This window comes from Capricornis sumatraensis, chromosome 21 (genome assembly GCF_032405125.1).
Source record: "Capricornis sumatraensis isolate serow.1 chromosome 21, serow.2, whole genome shotgun sequence".
NCBI classification, from domain to species: domain Eukaryota; kingdom Metazoa; phylum Chordata; class Mammalia; order Artiodactyla; family Bovidae; genus Capricornis; species Capricornis sumatraensis.
Window position 1 is genome coordinate 38,520,077 of NC_091089.1, and position 22,338 is coordinate 38,542,414.

General features: G+C 45.6%; 1 protein-coding gene across 1 annotated transcript; it reads left to right on the forward strand.

Moving 5' to 3' along the window:
* The first annotated feature begins 2,117 nt into the window (after positions 1-2,117).
* ADCYAP1 (adenylate cyclase activating polypeptide 1) lies at positions 2,118-6,303 on the forward strand. The gene is made up of 4 exons (XM_068994000.1): positions 2,118-2,227; positions 4,385-4,516; positions 4,927-5,025; positions 6,114-6,303. The coding sequence occupies exons 1-4, from the start codon at positions 2,118-2,120 to the stop codon at positions 6,301-6,303; spliced, it is 531 nt and encodes a 176-aa protein (XP_068850101.1).
* Positions 6,304-22,338: the final 16,035 nt, after the last annotated feature.

The window sequence follows — 22,338 nt, forward strand, 5'->3', positions numbered from 1 at the left end:
TAAACATTTTTAGCCACCCCCATGGAAGGGATTCCTGTTGAAAACCCTCAGGGAGTGAACTTGTACTGGGTATCATCATGCTTCCCCAGTCTGTCTGCCTTTCCTCACACAGAGCTCAAGTTGTAAATAAATGGGGAAACATATTTCTCACCCACCCCCCAGTTCTTAAAATTTCAGTTTTCCTGTAAAATACAATTTCGCCATTTCATTGTTAACATGAGTAAGAGCCACAGAATGTGTGAAGGTATCCAAATAGGCCATGTAGAGATCCCCAAACCAGAACTAAAGGGCAGACATAAAGTGCTTTTTCCTCCTACAGTAAAGGCAGGGGTCAGACAGTTGTCACCATTAAGGGCATTCGTGGACACTGCAAGGAAGGGACACATCTGAACAGTGGGGGGGGGGTACCTGGACAATGAATTGCCACATTATAAGGGTGCCACTACCAAATCTTCCGATTTAGAGGGTCTGGTGAAAAATTAAACTAGTAGCAATTTTCAACGCTTGCAGCATCTGCAACCAAATAGTTCAGCACTCCGAGCCTGGACAGCACCACAGGCCGGGTTTAGGACTCTTTCTAATCTATAACTCTAATCAATTCCACTCAGAGCCAGACTGTCAACCACAGCCCAGACTCATTAGCGATTTACTGAAAATCCTCCAAGACTTCCCTTTAGAAACAAAACGACTTCCACATTTAATTGTCTATCTAAAAGAACATAGGCAAGAAATTAGGAGATCTAAATTAAATTTATTAATAGGAGAGCTTGATGGTGCTTTAATTCCAGAGCCCAGAGCTCTGATTGCTGGGGCTTGATGAAAAAGCAAAAAGAAAACAAGAGAGACGTAGTTAAAAACATTTTTTTTAAACCATTCTCAAGATTCTATGAATTCTTTACCCATCCTTGAGAAGTGGGTAAAACTGAAAACCATCAAGGTAATTAAACTCCTTTAAATTGTACAGTATGAGTGAAAGGTGTTTATGAGAAGTCGATGACTCCGGATCTTATCCAGGAGGACAGCAGAGGATAGTTAATATGTTCCTTGAGGGACTAGGATGCTGACGTCTTTTTCTGATACCCGATCATTACGTGACTGAAAAAAAAAAAAAAGGAAGTCATTCCACGTATAAAAATCGGAGCGCAACAGTGCAACAAAATATTCTGGACTTAAAAGGCCACAGGCAGACAGATGTTGACAAGAAAGTCTGTTTTGAAACCACGTTCGGATAGATTTCTGCTAACTGCCCAGATAAATAGGAGCAGAGGGCTGGTCACCTCTGTAATAACCACCGGCAGCAGTAGAAGAAACCGCAGCTTCAGAAGCAGCCAGAGAGACTTCTGAGCAGCGAAGGCGCTGCCTGCTCGAGCTGTCTGGCCTGGCGGCTGCCCCAGACGCCGACTTCGCCGAGGCCCTCTCTCTCTCTCTCTGCTTCTTTCCTTATCACTTCTTTCTTCTCGGTGGACTTCAGGCCACTTTGTCTCCCACCCCCACTCAGCTAGTCGCCTCCTCCGTCTTCCTTCTCCATCTCTCCTCTCGCCCCCCTTCTCTCGGTGTCACGCTCCGTCCTAGTTCCGAGCGTCGTCAAACTTTTGAACAGAATAACAGGACTCAGCAAACAAGTCCTCCAGCTCCTCCCGCGGCTCCGGCTCGTTCCTGCGGCTCCTGCTCAGACGCTAACGCCGTCTGGCGATGCCTCTTGGGTTGTGACTGCAGCGCACAAACTTGGAGAAGCTCTTTGCCCGCCGTCCTACTTGGCAGCAAATCCTCTCCTGGCAGCGGTAAGAGTTGGATGACAAAGAGGGAAAAAAATCTTACCAAACAACTCACCTGATTGCTAATTCTTTTGCCGGCATCGGGGTACGAGTTAGCTTTTCTGGGCGCGAGCTCTGGCGAGTTACTGGGCACTGGATATATACAGGCGTATTTTCTAACTATAACGAGAAGGAAGTGGCGGGGCGAGCCGGCTTGTCGTTAAGCCGGATTCAACCCTGGGAGTCGGAGGGGAGCTCTGGGCCTCCCCCAGTTCGAGGAATTTCTAGGGGGTCGTGGGTGGGGGTGGTGGAAGGCCAGGGGCGTTGGGACTGCTGCGTGATCTCTTTCCCGTCCTGCGCAGAATGACCATGTGTAGCGGAGCGAGGCTGGCCCTGCTCGTTTACGGGATACTGATGCACAGCAGCGTCTACGGCTCACCTGCCGCCTCCGGACTCCGGTTCCCGGGGATCAGGTAGGTGCTGGCCGCCCGAGCGGAGCGGAGGCTGGGACTTGCCGTCCGCCCCCTCCCCCGACACCTCCTCGCGGTCGCCCTCCTGCAGTTCCTCGGTCCGGCTACTTCCCTCTCCCCATGCGCCCCCACTGCGCCGCCACCAGCCTGGGTCCGGTCGCGGGTCACTTCGGGGATCTGGGCCGGACTCCTCTCGGGCTCGGCGGCAGTCCCCCAGCCCGCCGCAGGCCCGGGGTCCCGGGTGGAGCAAGCGCACCTCGAACCGGCCGAAGAAACCTCCCCTTCCCCAGCCCCTCCCCTGGGAGGGGGGATGGGCAGGGCCCTGAGTTGACTTCTTTCCCCGATTCTTAGCTCGACTTCCGAGAACTTTGGCTCCGGCACCCAGGTTGGGGGGTTGAGAGTGATGCTCCCGTGGACTTGGCTTTGTTACGGCTTGTTCTAGGCTATCGGGGCGGGGTCTCCCTCTCGCTCCCCGGCTCTCCCCCTCACCTCAGTTCGAATTCTTTCCACTGGAAGCTTTCTCTCAAGTGATAGGTTTTCTAGTTGCTTTTAGAGTCTTGGGGAGGGGGAGTGCTGGCCAGGTAGAGTTGAGAAGCGATATGTGAGAAGGGAAACAAAGATGGGAGGGGGAGACACAGTTGAAACGGATGCAAAGGAGGAAAAGAAAGCCAGCTGGCAGGCAGTACTGGGAGGGTAGCCCTGCCCACCCCAGGCTGCAGTAACCCTGCCTTTTTTTTTTTTTTTTTTAAATTTTCTCCTCTTAATTCCTGGTTTGTAAGCGGTCGGTGCTGCCCGGGTTCTCCGCCGCAGCCCCAGAGTCCCGGGCCTGTCAGTGGGCGAGTGGAAGCTCATAGCGCGGCGCAGCACCCGCGCTCCGCGGCGCACCCGGTTCCGGGAGGCGAGGAGCGCGCGTTCTGCCCGCAAAGCTGCTCCTCCGAGCCGCGACCAAGAGCGATTTCCTCAGAGGTCGCTGACCACTGGTTTGGCCGGAGAGATGGGTTCTGGCTTCGGTACTAGGATTTCAGTATCTGGGCACGGAGTAGGGGTGGAGGTGCCCAGAAAGACCTGGAGACTCCGGGCAGCGGGACCAGGGCAGAGAGGCGCGTCGCCGAGGAAAGGCTGGTTGTGGGGCGGGCTCGCTGGTGTGCTTGCCTTGCCCCTACCTCTCCAGGGATGGAGGAAAGGCGAGGGGAGGAACGAATATGACCGATCCACCTAAAGAGCGCTACTTGCCTGGGCCGCTTCCCGAGTCTCTCCAGAGGCAGAAAGCGAGGGGGTTTTGTCTATTCACCCACCTCTCCCGTCCTCTATCAGGAACTGAGGCGGTGGGCAAGGGCGACGGGGAGATTTTGGCTTTCGGTGCCCTATTGACCCTTCCCTTTGCCTCGGGGTTGAGACGTCGTCCCGCCGCCCGGCCACCTCTAAGCGATTAGCGCTAACTTACCGACTTACTAGACTTAAAAGCCCTGTTTCACCCCTGGCTATTTTCAAAGTCCTGTGTGCCTGGTACTTTCTCCGGACAAGACGCACTGGAGGGCACGGGCACGCCACGGAATGAGCCGTTGCCAAACAGGCTAAGTTTAGGGGCATCTATTATTCATGTTCTCGCCAGATCCTCTCCCGCCCGAAATAGAAGCCGGAGGTTCTCCGTGACCTACATCTGCGCGGGGAAGGGCTCCCTTGGGCTCGGAGGCTGGGTGGGGGTGGTTGCCCGCGTTGGCCGCCGGACTCCTCAGCCATCCACCCCCTCTGGCTCCAGGCCTCTCCCCATCCGGTCCTCGGTTGGCCAGCGATTCTCTCCCAGGGCCTCTCCCGTCTCCGCCCGCCGCTCCTTGTGCGGGAGGCTTAAGAGCCAGGCCGGGGGTAGGAGCGGTCCTCCCCGGCAGCCAAGTGTGCGAGGTCGGCAGAGACGTCTGGGCTTCCCAGGGTGCGTTGAGGCCGTGGCGCCCGCAGGGCGACCCTTCGCCCCCGAGAGGAGGGATGGGAATTTCTGTTGGGTGTCGTTTCCTCCTCCTACCCCTGTCCTAGAAGAGACAGTTCTCCGAGGGGCGTCGTTTGGAAGAAGGAACATCGTGAGAGCCCCTGTGGGTCTTTGGGTACTCGCAGAGGCGGGGAAGGACCCTACTGACCACTCCTTCTGCCCCCTGGCTACCCCTGCAGGCCGGAGAACGAGGCGTACGACGAGGACGGAAACCCGCAGCAGGACTTCTATGACTCGGAGCCGCCAGGCGTGGGGAGCCCCGCCTCCGCGCTGCGCGATGCCTACGCGCTCTACTACCCGGCGGAGGAAAGGTACCGCCGCGCAGCCGGGCACTGGGAGGGAAAAAGGGGCAGGGGATGGCCCATCGAGTAGGTGGTTTTTCATAAAAGCCCTCCAGTCTTTCTTCTCCCGGGCTGGTCCCCACGGGAGTGAGAGAAAGTTAGGAGCGGGCCGGTTTGTGTGGACAGGAGGGCCGCATGGGGACCGAAAGGTCTGCGGCCCAAGGGGCGGCAGTGAGTGCGCGCCCCGGCCAGGCTCCACACCTGAGGTCCTGGGAGGGCAGGACGAACTCTGGTTCCTGGTACTCACGGGACCATCCCAAAAGTTATTCCCTAGTGCCTTCCGGAGCGCTGGGGGGCAAGGGTGATTAGCGGGGGACCTGGGGCTGCCACTTGGGCACTGAGTCAGTGACCCCCGGGCACGCACTTTGCCTCCCTGTTAGAGATGTCGCCCACGGGATCCTTGATAAGGCCTACCGCAAAGTGCTGGACCAGCTGTCCGCCAGGAGATACCTGCAGACGCTCATGGCCAAGGGCTTGGGGTAAGAGTTTGCGAAAGAGTTAATCGGCGCGTGATGGCGCGCGCGCACGCGCCGCGGTGGGTGTGTGTGCCGGCGCGCGCTGGGGGGGCGGGGCTGCTTCTACGTCCTTGCGTGCACGTGGGGCCGAGGGTGCGTCTGCGCCGCAGGGTCTACAGGGCGGCCAGCCCCCTGCCACAGGCTAAGGTTTAGGTACCGCGCCAGAAGTTTGCCCAGAGAGCTTGGGAATGAGGCGAGGAGGGGAGCGGGCAGGAAAACCGGGATGTCTGATCCGTTTTGAGTAATAATAAAAAAAAAAGTTCCCCCCTCTCCAGGCCATCAAAACCTTCAAGTTTCTTGGGACGTTTGACTTTTTTCTTTCCTTACATTTCTTTCACTGTTAAATTCAACTCGAAACAAACAAATCCTCAAATTTGGACACTTAAGGAAGCAGTTTTTGCTCGTGCCAGACAAACCCAAAGCACAGGATTTGCGGGAGCTTCTCTCACCAGAAGGCAACGTTTTAATAGAGCCCATGGGACACCACAATACGTTTTCCGCACTGAATAATTCATGTGATGAAAAGTATTGCCTGCAGCCTGTCGACTTGTATTATTATCACGGTTTTCAACTTAGCGCGTAGGAGAGCAGTGCTCCCTTCTGACTGGGAATTGCGGGATCGATGTAAACTCCACGGCAACAGCCAACGGGAAATTCAGGGCTCTTGGGTGCTTTTCTCTCTGCGTGGGTGGGGGCGTCCGGGAACGGTTAGGACAATTGAGCGCAAAAGCACTGATGGTCAGATCTGAGAGGGCAGCGTTTGGAGAGGGGTTAGGTTTAAATCGCTTGCGTTTGGCCCGGGACCTCTTCCCAGGCCCATCCTATAAGGACTTGGTGCTCCGAGATCTTTGATGGGGAGGGAGTAGCGGGGGTTACCATCGCCGCCCTCCCTGCGACTGCTCCCTGGCGGGGCAGAGTGGCGCGCTGGGCGCGGAGAGCTCGCTCCCTCCCCCAAAGATTCCCTCGATGGGTGGGGTCTGCCTGCTCACCCCGCGTCTACTCACCGGGTGTCTCCCGCCCCGCCGCCCCCTTCCCGACCCCTCTCCTTGCAGTGGGACCCCGGGCGGCGGCGCGGACGACGACTCGGAGCCGCTCTCCAAGCGCCACTCGGACGGCATCTTCACTGACAGCTACAGCCGCTACCGGAAGCAAATGGCTGTTAAGAAATACTTGGCGGCTGTCCTAGGGAAAAGGTATAAACAAAGGGTTAAAAACAAAGGACGGCGAATACCGTATTTGTAGCGACGAGTTACCAGCTATCCTGTGTATACAGCCCTGACACAATGAGAAGTCGTTTTTCCCAACTGACTGAACTGTCATCGCTCCCGTGTTCTGTCCCACATGTATTTATGTATGAAGTCAAGCCATTAAATGAATATTTTGATAATAATATTGTTTTTCTTTTTACGAAGCACTAGAGAATGCACAGATATACTTTGTGGACCAATTATTGATATTGACATATATATTACGAATATATAAAGAGTATATATATATATATAATAGAGAGCCGTTCATACAGTGTGCACAAGGACTGAAGATTCGCCTGAGCTGTTTGTTTTTATATAAAATAAATAGAAAAATAGACAATCATTGTTTTGAATATTACTCCTATTTTTGTAAACTGGAATTAAAAGGGTAGTATTTTTATCCACAATAGGCCTGAAGATATTAATCCTGACCATTTGCTACTGTACATAAACAGTGATGCCCTGCTCCAGGGAGACTTTGAGGTAATGATTTGGGAGGATTGCTGAAGGTCTCTCTTTCCCAGGGAGTCTCTGGGGCAGGCTGCTTCAATCCCAGCTGAACTCAACTGAGGCTCTGTCTACCCCTTGCTGGGTGGCAATGCCAATACTTCCGCTTTCTTTGATTCTATTTTTATGTGTATTCGTCTCTCTTCAGACTCTCAGCCCACAAGGAAATTCTCCTGATAAAACAACAGCTGGATCTAAATTGTGCTTCTCCCCAGAATTCATACTACTCCCTGGGGGAGGAGTTGGGGGACTGTACAGAGAAGAGAGACTTGACTAGGAAGCTCTCTTTTCTGTACTTCGGGGGACCCCAGTATCCCAAGGTTAGGGCAATTGGAACATAGTGGGAATGTTGGAAAAGGCAGAGCACAAGGCAGTAGGGGGAGGACCCTGGAGAGGGACTGGCTGCAGGCAGCCCCCGGCCTGGGGGCTGGCGGTAAGCCCGGTCCCACCACAGGTCCCCTGCCTGCCTGACTTCGGGCGCTGGGTATTGGAAATGGATGCAAAGTACAATGTGTTTTTCTCCAGTGCTATCCATGCTGCTCATGTTGTGAAATGGCCAGGATCCTCCCCTTTGAACCCTGCTCTGTAGGAGCCTCCCTTTTCTTCCGTGGTTTTTCTGAAGACTCCTCTTTCCCACCTTCTTGCACTGTTTACGTACTGTTTGCCGTTTTTTATTCACTTCTCTTAAACTTGTGAATGCTTCTTTTCCTGTTGTTTGATGCTAGCACTTATTGTAAAGTGTAGGAACCCCTGTGTGGTTACCGCTAAGTAATTATGCACTATATATGAATCTTTTGTTTCTTGTTGATTGAGTTTGTAGGTAAAATGTATTTTTCTACATTTATGGCTTATTGCTTAGTAAAATTTATTTCATAAAACCAACCTTTGTGATATTAGAATGTGTAGTGTTCACATGTTGCTCAGTTGTACTAACTGATAAATCATTTAAACCTCATCTTCATATGTATGAGTACTATCTTGTATTTGTGGTCAAGAGTGAGGTAAGCAAGCTTCCGCAGGCCCTGAGAATGTCCCCTTGTATTCTTTCTTGGCTACAGAAAGCATGTCTGTCTGTTTCCCGTCAATTTCTCGAACCTGTCAGGTAATCTCTATAACAAAAGAAACCTTCACCCAGCAACCAGATAAGCAACAGCAGGCAAACCAGCCAGCCAAACTCCCCAAATTTCAGGCACAAGTTCTTTTGAAAAACACACAAAAAATAAACAAGAAAAGATTAAACATTAGCATGTCAAGGACCTTTCCTTTTCCTTTACAGATTTGATCAGTATGGAGTCATAAATCAAAGAAAACAGACTTGGATTTGCATTCCCCAGGCGGGATGGATGCTGCCCCGAGATCATGTTACAAACAGTGAAAGCACAGAGGCCTTCGATCTGTGCCTCAGTCCTGTGTACGGAATCAATCTTTCTTTAATTCTGCAGTCTGCTCGGGCGGTGTGACACAGGATGGGGTTTGCAGCTTCAGTGCCTTTCTTCGCCTTTTAAATCGCCACGATTCACAGATGGCTATTTAGTGGCCCTACAATGCTGCAACACATTGGCTTGCATTTTAGTCTTTAATTATTTGTTTCTTGGATAACGGGCAGAGTTTTCTGTATTTGTGTCAGCTGTTAGTGGTGAAATAGGCCGCTAGTTAACCTTTTCTTTATGAAGTCTAATTTAGTGTTCCCGTGGCTAGTTGCAAGCATTTACAGTGATCACCCAGTTTAATCTTTTGTATACTTTTTAGAAATGCCAAGAGCCTTACTAACCTGGAGCAGATTTATGATATAGTGATAATTTAGGTAGATGTTAGTCTTGAAGCTCTTATTTTGTGTGCAACTGATTAAAAAAACATCTTACCCAAGTATTATTACACACATGATATCTATAACTAGGTCTTTGATAACTGTTATATAAAGTGTGTAAAATTTGTATGAATAAATTTTTATAAACAATGCAACTTCGTCTAATGTGTGGGGAAAGAAAAGACATTCAGGAAGTAACTACTTTAAAATCACTTAGAGTATTATATTTTCTTTAGCAACCAGAGGATTTTTCATGTCTGGAATATCTAATTATGTATTTTCATAAATTGTACTTTAATATCTACTTGATGGGTTACTGAATTTGACTAAAAATTTAAAGCAGCTACTCAGATGGAGACGCCTAAGAAGATATTAAGCTCATAAATAGGCAAAGATATTGGAACCTTTATAGGATGCTGAATTTAGATTAATTTCCATCCCCTAGCGTGTAAATGCATTGCTAAGTATTCAGAAAGTTGCTATTTAGTGGTGGGAGATAGTTCTTGGGTATTAGTTACACTTCTAAAATAGCAATCTGACATTGTTCTTTTATAAGTAACTACTGATTAAATTGGTCTCAATAAAACTCTGTATAAAAATAACTTTGGAGGTTTAAAAATATGTTTAAAGGTCTACAGACAGTTATCTCAGGTTAAAATACTTTGGGCAGAAGGAAAAAGAGCATGAGTGAGCAAAGAGTTGCTTCCTTGGTGGCTCAGTGGTAAAGAACCCGCCTGCAGTGCAGGAGACTCAAGAAATGTGGGTTCAAGCCCTGGGTCCAGAAGATCCCCTGGAGAAGGAAATGGCAACCCGCTCCAGTATTCTTGCCTGGAAAATTTCATGGACAGGAGCCTGGCGGGCTGCAGTCCATGGGGTTGCAAAGAGTCAGACAAGATTGAGTGTCTGAGCACAGACACTCAAAGAGTTAATTCAATATCTTTAAAAGAAAATGTTCTTTGAAGTCTAGGATAAAATGTGAAAAGTCATTTGTGGATTGTTTTATTAATCATATTAACAAACTTTAAAGCAAAACCTTCATATGAAAGTTACATAAATTTCTCAGTAGTGTTTATTTTGCAGCCCTTGCTATTTCTAGCTTAAAAATGTATTAAAAGTCACATCATGTCAAATACAATTTAAGTTTTCATCCTAAATATTAATATATACAATGAATAAATAAATAAATAAATATGTCACTATAGTACTAAAAGACCAGCAAAGATCTGCAAGGATTCAAAAACTATCTTTAGAATTTAGCCCAGTATTTCAGGCCCAGAATCAAATAAGGAGAAGACTATGATCTAGAGATCTCATTTGTAGTGTATTTTAAAAAATGAATGGTACAATTCATATTTACATTGGATTTTATTGGATAAGGAGTTTTTCTTCATCTTTGAACCACTTCTGCTGCTCTTCCCCCATCTCCCAACCATGGAGTTGCTGAATATATACATATATATATATGTGTGTATATATATATATATATGTGTATATATATATATAGTGTGCTAGTGTGTTAAGTGGAAGAATGAAGAAAAAGATAATTTGGTTGAGGGCCAGTGACTTGTTGAGATAATAGAAATAAGCCCCAGATTGGCTGACTTTGAGGCTTCTCTGCTGGCTCAGACAGTAATGTGGGAGACCTGGGTTCAATCCCTGGGTCAGGAAAATTCCTTGGAGGAGGAAATGGCAACCCGCTCCAGTATTCTTGCCTGGAAAATCACATGGACAGAGGAGCCTGGTAGGCTGTCATCCACGGGGTTGCAGAAGAGTTGGACATGATTGAGCAACTAACACACATGGCTGACTTCAAGTAAAGTGAATGTACATAGCAATTTTCTGTATTCTCTTATGTGGGATAACTCAAAATGATGCCTTCTCCTTGGAGGAACTGGCATATTTAGGTACCCAAGAAGTCATCAGGTGTGCCCTCCTGCTGTTAGGGCTGGGGACATATTGATTCAATACAGTATATACTGTCTTTACAGTATATATTTACTGAACATGTAAAATGGACCAGGTACACTGGTTGAGAAAGCCTATCTAACAAGTGGGAGTTAAGCTAGTATTGTTCAAAAGAATATTTTTCTGCAACAGAATCACCTGGGGAACTTGTTAATGATACAAATTTCAGGGATTCACTAGAATCAGTGGATCTGCATCTTAAATAAAAACCCTAGATTGATGGACACTTAAGTTTGAGACTACCTAAATTTACAATTTGGTGACATATGTAGGCATGTGCTTGTGCTGGGACTGGTTTTTTTTCCCTAATAATGAGCAGCAGGTTATGCTATCTGTTGTTTAGTTGCTAAGTTGTGTCCTTGACTCTTTGTGACCCTGTGGATTGTAACCCACCAGGCTCCTCTGTTTTCCAGGCAAGAAGACTAGAGTGGGTTTCCATTTCCCGCTCCAGGGGATCTTCTCAACCCAGGGATGGAACCCGAATGTCCCGCACTGGCAAGCGAGTTCTTTACCATTGAGCCACTAGGGAAGTCCCTATGCCCTCTGCACACAGTAATAAATACATCAAGAAGCTGTATTCTTCTAGGATGGACATTAGGTTCTTGGAAAAATGCAATATTTTCTTTAGGTCACTAAGCCCATGGTTAGCATTATTTTACATTCTGGTTGGACCTCTCTGTTAAAGGAGCTTCTGGAGGAAGTGTGATCCTGTTAAAAGAGTCTAAATAATTCAATCACATGACTGGGAGAGTAATGAAATAATAGAACCTGTGCAGCTAGCTGGCAGTAACCTCGGGTCCAGAAGTCAACTTGCAACTGTATCATGTCCACGTTTGGCTTGAATCTGGCTGTTTACAAGATGATTTTACTTGGAGGCCCCCTGTGACCTCACACTCCACTGAACTGTTCGCATGGTTACAAGACTGGAAGTCAACACCAAGTCTGAGCTCTTCTCTTCCATTGTAACCCTTCTTTGAAGAAGGAAGATGCCTGCTCCTCTTGCTGCAGCCCACACCTCACCCCTGGCTTCTTACGTTGGTTTGTAACTGGTCACCCTTCCTTGGTCATTTCCCATGAACCAGGTAGTTTTAGCTCCTTCTCTTTCTCATTATCCTTTGATGTTCCGGGGTAGCCTGCCCTGTCCCAGGGTCCCGAGTTCCTCATACTCTGGACCCAACATGATCCTTCTTCTTTAGTAGCACAGGTTCTTATCAGTCTTGGAAACTGGAATGCTTCCTTTCATCTCCCACAGTTCCTCCATGGTTGGAATGCCCTTTCTCAACCTACCCAAACTAAATATTCTCTAAGGGCCAACTCACAACCTCCTTCTATAGGAATCTTCCTCAGCCTCTCTGAGCAACCTTCGCTTCATTCTCATCACCATCCTTGCACTTTTTCTCCCTGTAACCCTTACTCTCTGCAGCACTGGTGCTAATCTCTTAATTCCACACTGCTCTGCTCTATTCGTGAACTGCTTTGTAAATGCGTGGCTTGTCTCCCCAGCTTGACGATCTCCTGGAAGGCCTGGATGACAAATTGCACGTTAATGCCCAACACACTTCTGGGAACATAATAAATACCTCTTTTTGAGTGATGGAAATAACCAGAGGACTTGCAGAATTCACCTTGACAATCCCCCTGTTTAGTCTAATAGGGTGGCTACAAAGCATATATAGGAAGTAAAATTAACTTGTTAATTAGGTGCTCATTGTAAAGCAAACTAGATCTTCCTCCAGGAAAAGCACATAGAAAAGAATGCCAAGTTAATTAGGCATGTTTCTGCCATAGGCATCTCTGATGACTCAGTTGTAAAGAATCTGCCTCCAATCTAGGAGTCACAGGAGATGCGGGTTTGATCCCTGGGTCGGGAAGATCCCCTGGAGAAGGAAGTGGCTACCCACTCCAGTATAAAATGAACTTCAAATTCATATGTAGGCAAATGGCTGCGATACACTCAAGCTACCTACCAGGCCTTAATTTTTTCATCCTCATAAAGAAGAACTGTATTTCCAAATTAGAATTCACTTTATGTCTCAGGAAAATCATACTTTTTCCAAGAACAAAGGAAAAGGGATTTCTTGAGACAAAGACTGGGACTTGGACTGCCCTCAAAGTGATACTTAGTAGTTATCTGCAGCTCCCAAAGAAACTTCTCAACAGAAGTTTCTTCATCTATAGAAATCTGATTTGGAACATTAGTTCATAGACATAAAAAGGGACATAATGAAAGATATTTTTTAATAGCAGTGGACCATCACGATAGGTGATTTCATTTGGCCTAAGTTTATTTTCTTCTAGTTGTAACTTTGCCTTGTGTTACAGAAGCCTAATTCAGCGAGGAGGATTACCTATAAGCCTAAAAGAAAATAGACAGTGTGGTGTGCACTCGCACACATCTGTCCTCTCCTTGTTCACTACCTGGATTTGCTCTTGACACACATCCCTCATGCAGGACTTGCCTTTAACAGAATGCTAACTCCACTTCTGGCTTCCCTGGTGGCACAGTGGTAAAGAACCTGCCTGCCAATGCAGGAGACATGGGTTCAATCCCTGGGTTGGGAAGATCCCCCGAAGAAGGAAGTGGCAATCCACTTCAGTATTCTTGCCTCGAGAATCCCATGGACAGGGGATTCTGGCAGGGTACAGTCCATGGGGTTGCAAAAAGTCGAACATGGCTTAGCGACTAGACAATAAAAACTCCACTTCCAGGTATAAGGTCCCCTGACCACAGTTCAGGGCTTAACATGTGACCCATTTCAGGATAGTGGGATTAGAGATTTTCTTTTTCTATTTTGCTGGAAACCTCTAGGAAGGAAACTCTTTCTTTCCTTCTGAATGGCATGGTATGTAATTTAACACAGCATTTAAGAAGCCAGCATTGCAACTGAACCAACACCATGAAAGACAGAAGTGACAAGAAGTAACACATCCTTGAAAACACCAGCAAGCCCTTGAATCAAACTAACCCTGAAGCCTGAATTGAACGTTCCTGTTAAATCAGCTCATAAATCCCCTGCATTGTTTAAGTCAGTTTTGTTTGTTGTTTGTAGTATCAGTATGTGTTGCAAGGCATGAGAACCGGACTCATGCTGGCTGGGCATCTTTTCTTCAAAACCAGATGAGTGTTAAAACTAGTCTGCAGAAGTTCCAACCAATAGGAAGCATTAGAGCTTCCATTGCCCGAGTGTTCCAAAGACTTTACACTCTGCTAAAAATTTAACATTTAAATATTGCAAAACTTGTAGAACTGAACCCTAGTAATTGCTTTTAACTATAGTAAGAAATATCCTGGAAGGAGTCCTCACCATCCTTTTCCATTAACCCTGCTACTTCTCTGAACCGCTAGAATCTTGTGTGTGTTTATGGGCTAAGTCACTTCATTCATGTCTGACTCTTTTGTGACTCTGTGGACTGTAGCCCACCAGGCTCCTCTGTCCATGGGATTCTCCAGGCAAGAATACTGGAGTGGGTTGTCATTTCCTTCTCCAGAGGATCTTCACAACCCAGGGACTGAACCCAGTTTCTCTTATGTCTCCTGCATTGACAGGTGGGTTCCCAGGGCCACCTGGGAGGCCCACTAGCATCTTAGAACTGCTCTGCTGTGAAACATTTTTTGAATCTCTGCCTTTCCTTGTACCCAAGCTTTTCCTTGTATCACAAGCTTTACTTGTGATAAAGCTCATTAGAGAGTAACTCTGGAAGACAATTTGACTGTTCTTTTTTTTTTTTTAAACAAAAGTAAACATACTCTTACCATAAGATTCAGGAATCAGGCTCCTTGAAATTTGTCCAAAGGAATTAAAAATGTCTGCCCACGCTAAAACCTGCACATATATGTTTAGAGAAGCTTTATTCATCATTGCCAAAATGAGCAACTGAGATCTTTCAGTAGGTGAATAGGTAAAAAAATGGTGGTACATACAGACAATGGAATATTATCAAAAAGAAACGAGCTATCAAGATGAAAAGACATGAAGGAATGTTAAATGCATAGTAGTAAGTGAAAGTACTAAGTCCCTGGTGGCTCAGTGGTAAAGAATCCACCTGCCAATGCAGGAGACATGGGTTCGATCCCTGAGTTGGGAAGATCTCCTGGAGAAGGAAATGGCAACCCACTCCAATATTCTTGCCTAGAGAATTCCATGGACAGAGCCTGGTGGGCTACAGTCCATGGGGTTGCAGAGTCGGATACAACTTAGCGACTGAGCATGCCTGCAAGTGAAAGAAGCCATCTGAAATGGCTATATACTATAGGATTACAACTATATTCTGTTCTGGAAAGGGCAGAACTATGGAGACAGCAAAAAGATCAGCAGTTGTCAGGGTTAAGAGGGGAAGACAAGAGATGAACAGGCTGAGCACAGGGGATTTTTAGGGCATTGAAGAGTGGCTTAAAGCTCAACGTTCAGAATGGCATCTGGTCCCATCACTTCATGGCAAATAGATGGGGAAACTGTGGCTGACTATTTTTCTGGGATCCAAAATCACTGCATATGGTGATTGCAGCCATGAAATTAAAAGACGCTTACTCCTTGGAAGGAAAGTTTTGACCAACCTAGACAGCATATTAAAAAGCAGAGACATTATTTTGTCAACAAGGGTCCGTCTAGTCAAGGCTATGGTTTTTCCAGTGGTCATGTATGGATGTGAGAGTTGCACTGTGAAAAAAGCTGAGCGCCAAAAAATTGATGCTTTTGAACTGTGGTGTTGGAGAGGACTCTTGAGAGTCCTTTCGACTGCAAGGAGATCCAACCAGTCCCTCCTAAAGGAAATTAGTCCTGGGTGTTCATTGGAAGGACTGATATTGAAGCTGAAACTCTAATACTTTGGCCACCTGATGCGAAGAGCTGACTCATTTGAAAAGACCTTGATGCTGGGAAAGATTGAGGGCAGGAGGAGAAGAGGACGACAGAGGGTGAGATGGCTGGATGGCATCACCGACTCAATGGACATGAGTTTGGGTAAACTCTGGGAGTTGGTGATGGACAGGGAGGCCTGGTATGCTGCGGTTCATGGGGTCATAAAGAGTCAGACACGACTGACAGACTGAACTGAACTGAACTGAATAGATTCTATATTATCATAAATATAATTAAATATAATATAATCATAATAATATATATAATATAGGATATTATATATAATGTATATATTATATAATATATAATAAATACAATATTGTAATTAAATATAATATTTAAATATAATAAATATAATTAAACAAGTATAATACTAATGTCAATATCCAATGTCACTATATTTGGTCCAGATTCACATAATGCACAAGAGTGAGTCCTAAGGTAAACTGTGGTCTTTGGGTGTATCAGTATAGATTCACTGGTGGAAAAATAAAAAAGTACTGATTTGGTGAACCATGTTGACAGTGGTAGAGGCTATGCATGTGTAGAGGTAGGAGGTATGTGAGAAATCTCTAACTTTCTCTTAATTTTGTTGCAAACCTAAAACTGCTCTTTTTTTTTTTTTAAAGGTCAGAACTCAATGGAGTCCCACTCTAGTCTTCTGATGCCTTGTGCTTCATTTCCCCAGGCTACCAGCCTCTTTCTCTCTTCACTATTTCCTCACTCATCTTGGGTCAGTTTAATGACCCTGCTAGGCCTCTAAATGCTTCCCTGACTATTTTTACCACTCACCTTATTAACTTTTCTCAAACTTAGATCAACTGATCTCAGTTGCTGAGGGTTCTTGGAAAAATCTTGGCTGTTTTGCTCCAGCTCGAGTATGAACATATGATTTCCTATATATGTTAGATGTATAATGCATTCACTTTTTTTTTTTAGCCTCACGGCATGTGGGATATTGGTTCCCCGACCAGGGATTGAACCTGTGCCCTCCCTCTCCCACATTGGAAGCATAGAGTTGTAACCACTGGACCACCAGGGAAATCTCTTATGCATTCACTTCTAATCAGTTCTCTTTCCTTTTCCTAAAGTTGTTCTCAAGATCCCCAGCCCATCTGCCCTTGAACTTCATTGTAGCCTTTGCCCATTTCCTGAAAACAAAACCAAAAAACTCCCTCAGTTTCTTTCCCTCTCCTTCTGCATATTTTTTTCATTTCAAATCCATCTCAATTCCTTGCTGTCTTATTTCTTCTAAAACTGTATTGAAATGTCTTCATATTGTCTCATGTTTTCCAAAACCAGTATCTTTGTGGTCTCTTCCCAGGTGGTGCTAGTGGTAAAGAACCTGCCTGCCAGTCCAGGAGACATAAGAGACATGAGTTCGATCCCTGGGTTGGGAAGATCCCCTGGAATAGGAAATGGCATCCCACTCCAGTACTCCTGTCTGGAGAATTCCATGGAGAGAGGAGCCTGTTTGGCTATAGTGCATGGGGTTGAAAGAGTTGGATACGACTGAGCAACTGAGCATGCATGAACCCTATGTTACATTTTTATAGCATCTCCTTCATTCCTAAAACTTTTCTTTCTCCTGGTTCCAGGGATTTGACTCTACTGTTTTTTTTTTTTTCCACCATCTGCTTCTTTTTCCCATCTTGCACATTGTCTCCTCTTCCTTCTTAAATGTGGATGGTCTCAAGTTCTGTCCTTGCCTTCCTCCTGGGCTATACTTTTACTTTAGGTGATCTCATCTATGATGGTCTGGTGCAGTCCTTGTCAGAGTCTAAATGTCTGGCTGACATATTCACCTGGATGTCCAAGCTCCCCAGGCACCCCAAGCTCAATATGAAATAATTATCTGCATTCATTCCTTCTCTCTGCTTGTGGCATTATTATCCATCACGTTACCCAATGTAAATACTTAAGAGTATTCTTCCCTTCCTTTTCCTCCTCCTTGAAGTGAAAGTCACTCAGTTATGTCCGACTCTTTGTGACCCCATGGAATAGTCCATTGAATTCTCTAGGCCAGAATACTGGAGTGGGTAGTTGTCCCCTTCTCCAGGGGATCTTCCCAACCCAGGGATCGAACCTGGGAATCTCATATTGCTGGTGGATTCTTCACCAGCTGAGCCACGAGGGAATCCCTTCCTCCTCCTTATTCTATCTATTTAATCAGCCACTAAGTCTTAACAGATTTTTAAATCCTATCTTCTATGCAACTCCATATTCACATAATCTTTTGCTGTTTTTGCAACAGCTTCCTAACACTTTGGCTCTGCCTTTCTAAAACAAAAAATTATTTAATTATGCAGCATTCAGGATCTTTGATCTTCATTGCAGCATGTGGGATCTAGTTCCCTGACTAGGGATCAAACTGGGCTCCTTGCATTGGGAACATGGAGTCTTAGCCACTGGACTACCAAGGAAGTCCCTGGCTCCACTTACTTCTTCCTAGTCATTCTCCTCTGCCTCTAGAAAGAGCTATCTAAAATAAAATTCTGGGGACTTTGCTGGTGGTCCAGTGGTTAAGACTTGACACTTTCACTGCAGGGGGTGCGGGTTCCATCCCTGGTCAGGGAACTAAGATCCCATGTGCCACATGGCATGGCCAGAAAAATAATTCTGGTCATCTTACCTCCTTATATTGTCTTAAAAAAAATTTATGATTTCTTCTGGCCTGTTGGATGGAGTCCAAAGTTTTAGCGTGACTTTAGTAATTTCCCACTAACCTTCTTTCTCTTCGTACCTATTCTCCAAGCCAGGCTTCAGCAATACGTGAACCGTGAACTTCCAGATGTTCAAGCTGGTTTTAGAAAAGGCAGATGAACCAGAGATCAAATGACCAACATCTGGTGGATCATCGAAAAAGCAAGAGAGTTCCAGAAAAATGTCTATTTCTGCTTTATTGACTATGCCAAAGCCTTTGACTGTGTGGATCACAATAAACTGTGGAAAATTCTGAAAGAGATGGGAATACCAGACCACCTGACCTGCCTCTTGAGAAATCTGTATGCAGGTCAGGAAGCAACAGTTAGAACTGGACATGGAACAACAGACTGGTTCCAAATAGGAAAAGGAGTATGTCGAGGCTGTATATTGTCACCCTGTTTATTTAACTTATATGCAGAGTACATCATGAGAAACGCTGGACTGGAAGAAACACAAGCTGGAATCAAGATTGCTGGGAGAAATATCAATAACCTCAGATATGCAGATGACACCACCCTTATGGCAGAAAAGGAAGAAGAACTAAAGAGCCTCTTGATGAAAGTGAAAGAGGAGAGTGAAAAAGTTGGCTTAAAGCTCAACATTCAGAAAACGAAGATCATGGCATCTGTTCCCATCACTTCATGGGAAATAGATGGGGAAACAGGGGAAATAGTGTCAGACTTTATTTTTTTGGGCTTCCAAATCACTGCAGATGGTGATTGCAGCCATTAAATTAAAAGACGCTTACTCCTTGGAAGGAAAGTTATGACCAACCTAGACAGCATATTCAAAAGCAGAGACGTTACTTTGCCAACAAAGTTCCATCTAGTCAAGGCTGTGGTTTTTCCAGTAGTCATGTATGGTTGTGAGAATTGGACTATAAAGAAAGCTGAGCGTTGAAGAATGGATGCTTTTGAACTGTGGTGTTGGAGAAGACTCTTGAGAGTCCCTTGGACTGCAAGGAGATCCAACCAGTCCATCCTAAAGAATATCAGTCCTGGGTGTTCATTGGAAGGACTAATGTTGAAGCTAAAACTTCAGTACTTTGGCCATCTGATGCAGGAGCTGACACATTTGAAAAGACCTTGATGCTGGGAAAGATTGAGGGCAGGAGGAGAAGGGGACAACAGAGGATGAGATGGTTGGATGGCATCACTGACACAATGGACATGAGTTTGGGTGGACTCTGGGAGTTGGTGATGGACAGGGAGACCTAGTGTGCTGCAGTTCATGGGGTCACAAAGAGTCGGACAGGACTGAGTGACTGAACTGAACTGAACTGAATCACCCTATATCTGTGGCACCTTCTCTCTAGAATGCTCTTCTGTCCTTTTTTCCCCTGGGAAATGCTACTTATCTTTCAAGGAATGAGCAGCTCCTTTCTCTGTTTCCCTGCTGCGGTTCTTCATACTATGAGAAGTGTGTACATGTCTTTAGCTGATAGGGTGAGAACCTAAGGGCCATGATTATTTAGCTTCCAAGGCGTTGGGCCTGTAGTTTCTGGCACGTAATGGACACTTAGTCACTGCATGTTGAATTGAAATTAATTCCGTGGAGGTTGGTGAATGATTATTCTCCGTAGAGACACTAGGAAAAAAATTAAGGTCTAACATGAAGTATTTTGGTTTTTTTATTAGGAAGGATTTGGACAGCCACAAACGCTTTTTGAGTGGCTGAGTCAAAGCATGCATGCATACTAAGTCCCTTTAGTTGTGACTGACTCTTTGTGATCCATGGACTGTAGCCCACCAAGCTCCTCTGTCCATGGGATTCTCTAGGGAAGAATACTGGAATGGGTTGCTACTTTCTACTCCAGGAGATCTTCCTGACCCAGGGGTTGAACCTGCTTCTCTTACATCTGCATTGGCAGGCAGATTCTTTACTGCTAGCACCACCTGGGAAGCCTGAGTCAAAGCCTACTTCTTTGAATATCCAGTATTTGTGTGCCGAGGTTGTCTGAGTTCTTTGGGATTGTTTCCCTCTCTGTTTTTCTTATTTTCTTCTCCCCTTAGCAGGTGGTAAATCTTATGCCCTCAGCTGACAGATGGGAACAGTAACACAAAACTTGCACACAGAACTTTGGGTGCACCCAAGTTGTCCATTGACTTAATGAATTTGTTTTCTGAGAAAACATAGGCCACCAAGTTGGAGGCCAAATTCCTTGGAGTTGCTCAAAAGCCCCAATATATTTGACCTTGTGCCTTGACTTGTGTGTTTCCAAAACTTAAGCTTTGATGAGAAATTTAAATTTAAGAAAAAGGAAGGCATTCAAATGATGGACACGAGACTTTCTTGAGTGGTTGAGTGTTTTCCAGCTTGATAACGTATGCAGATGTTCTTGGATGAGCCCCTACTAAGATCTCTTCTGGCTCTCCCACTCTGAGTGTAAATAGGGAGAGTCAGGGAGAGGCCATCTGACTCCCTTAGTGTCATATACTTGCCTGTGGAAGCCAGATGCTTCATCCTACAGTGAGCTGGGCAAACAAATGATGCTTTTAGCATTAATTAGATGGAAGCTATCTTGGGACTGTGATTTTGCAGGGACCCATTTTGCTCACATAACTTCCATCATTATGTAAGGAGCTGATGATCCCATTTGCAGATACCATCTTCTGATCATGAGATTATTTATTGTGCTTCAGTTAGTGAGAGGGAAGGAAAAGAAACAAAAATGTGAACCCGTTCAGTCTGCTGATGGCTAGCATCCTGGTGAAAAAGAATACTGAAACTGCCAAAGTGTGTCCTCTGTTTTCCATAAATCTGATCAGTGCATGTGTTCCTCTGGGATCATCAGTAATGGAGAGAGGATCCTGTCTCTTCTCACTTGGATCTTTGTTTGAGATGTATTAAAGAAGAATTCCCTTTCTTAGAAAAAATTGCTTAAAGTTGACATTTGGTCTATTATTTTAAAATTTTTATATTAATATTATTAAATATAATTTACTATTTAAGACAATTGTTTAATATTTATTATTTAATATTTTTATTATTTTGGATGTGATAAAATAATTGCAGCTCTTTATAATTGCAGCCCATTGCAGTGCATGGGCTTTCTCTTGTGGAACACGGGTTTAGTAGCCCTGTGGCATGTGGGATCTTAATTTCACAACCAGGGATTGAACCCATGTCCCTGCATTGGAAGGCAGACTTTCAACCGCTGGACCACCAGGGAAGTTGCAATAAGTAGTTTATCTTAATGAGTAGCTTATGTCAGGATTTCCTTCTTTTTCATGGCTGAATAGTATTTCATTGTATGTATGCACCAATTTTCTTTTTCCACGTATCTGTTAATGAATATTTAGATTGTTTCAATCTTTTGGCTATTTTGAATAATGCTGCAGTGAACATGGGAGTGCAAATCTCTCTTATCTTCACTGTGTTTTAAAAATTTATTATTTTAAAAATTTATTTATTTGGCTGCACCAGTCTTAGTTGTGGCATGTGGGACCTAGTTCCCCAACAGGGATGGAACCCAGGTTCCCTGCATTGGGAGTCTTAGCCTTTGGACCAGCAGGGAGTTCTCTTCACTGTTAAAATTGGTCTTTGCAATTCCATGGACTATATAGCCCGCCAGGCTCCTCTGTCCATGGAATTCTCCAGGCAAGAATACTGGTGTGGGTTGCCATTTCCTCCTCCAGGGGATCTTCCTGACCCAGGGATCGAACCCAGGTTTCTTGCATTGAAGGCAGATTCTTTACTGTCTGAGCCACCAGGGAAGCCCTTAATTGGACTAAATACCACTAATAAATAACAGTACATTCTTTTGGACTAGATAATGTTTACTCTTAAATGAATAAAAGAATAATTTTACTAATTTTTTTTCAGTCAGTTTTCTATTGAGAGGATCATCTCAGGGTACCCAGCTGGCAATGCAGGCATCGAACTAACATTCAAAGGGACTAAACCCATTCCGGGAGAATATGAGATGGTCCAGGCCACATGCTGGATGTTCTGTGAGGGTCACTGGCACACAGTGCTGCCTCCCTGATGTCCACGTGGCTGTCTCCCATCAGCGGAGTAAAGAGGAATACCACTCTGGACAGGACACTCTGAGCCTGAATACATATTTGCCAGCAGGGCCTCTGTCCCTCCAGGCAGAGAGGCCTGGGGCATCCAGCTGCAAGGGCCTCACTATTAAGAGCCAAGGCCTGACTTTCATGTGCAAGCAATGCCTCTAGCAGCA

What these genes read in the sequence shown, in the direction of transcription:
- ADCYAP1 (XM_068994000.1), top strand. Translation starts at nt 2,118, where the DNA reads ATGACCATGTGTAGCGGAGCGAGGCTGGCCCTGCTCGTTTACGGGATA. An exon ending in CTCCGGTTCCCGGGGATCAG is followed by an intron (nt 2,228 to 4,384) that starts GTAGGTGCTGGC and finishes CTACCCCTGCAG; the next exon opens with GCCGGAGAACGAGGCGTACG. An exon ending in CTCATGGCCAAGGGCTTGGG is followed by an intron (nt 5,026 to 6,113) that starts GTAAGAGTTTGC and finishes CTCTCCTTGCAG; the next exon opens with TGGGACCCCGGGCGGCGGCG.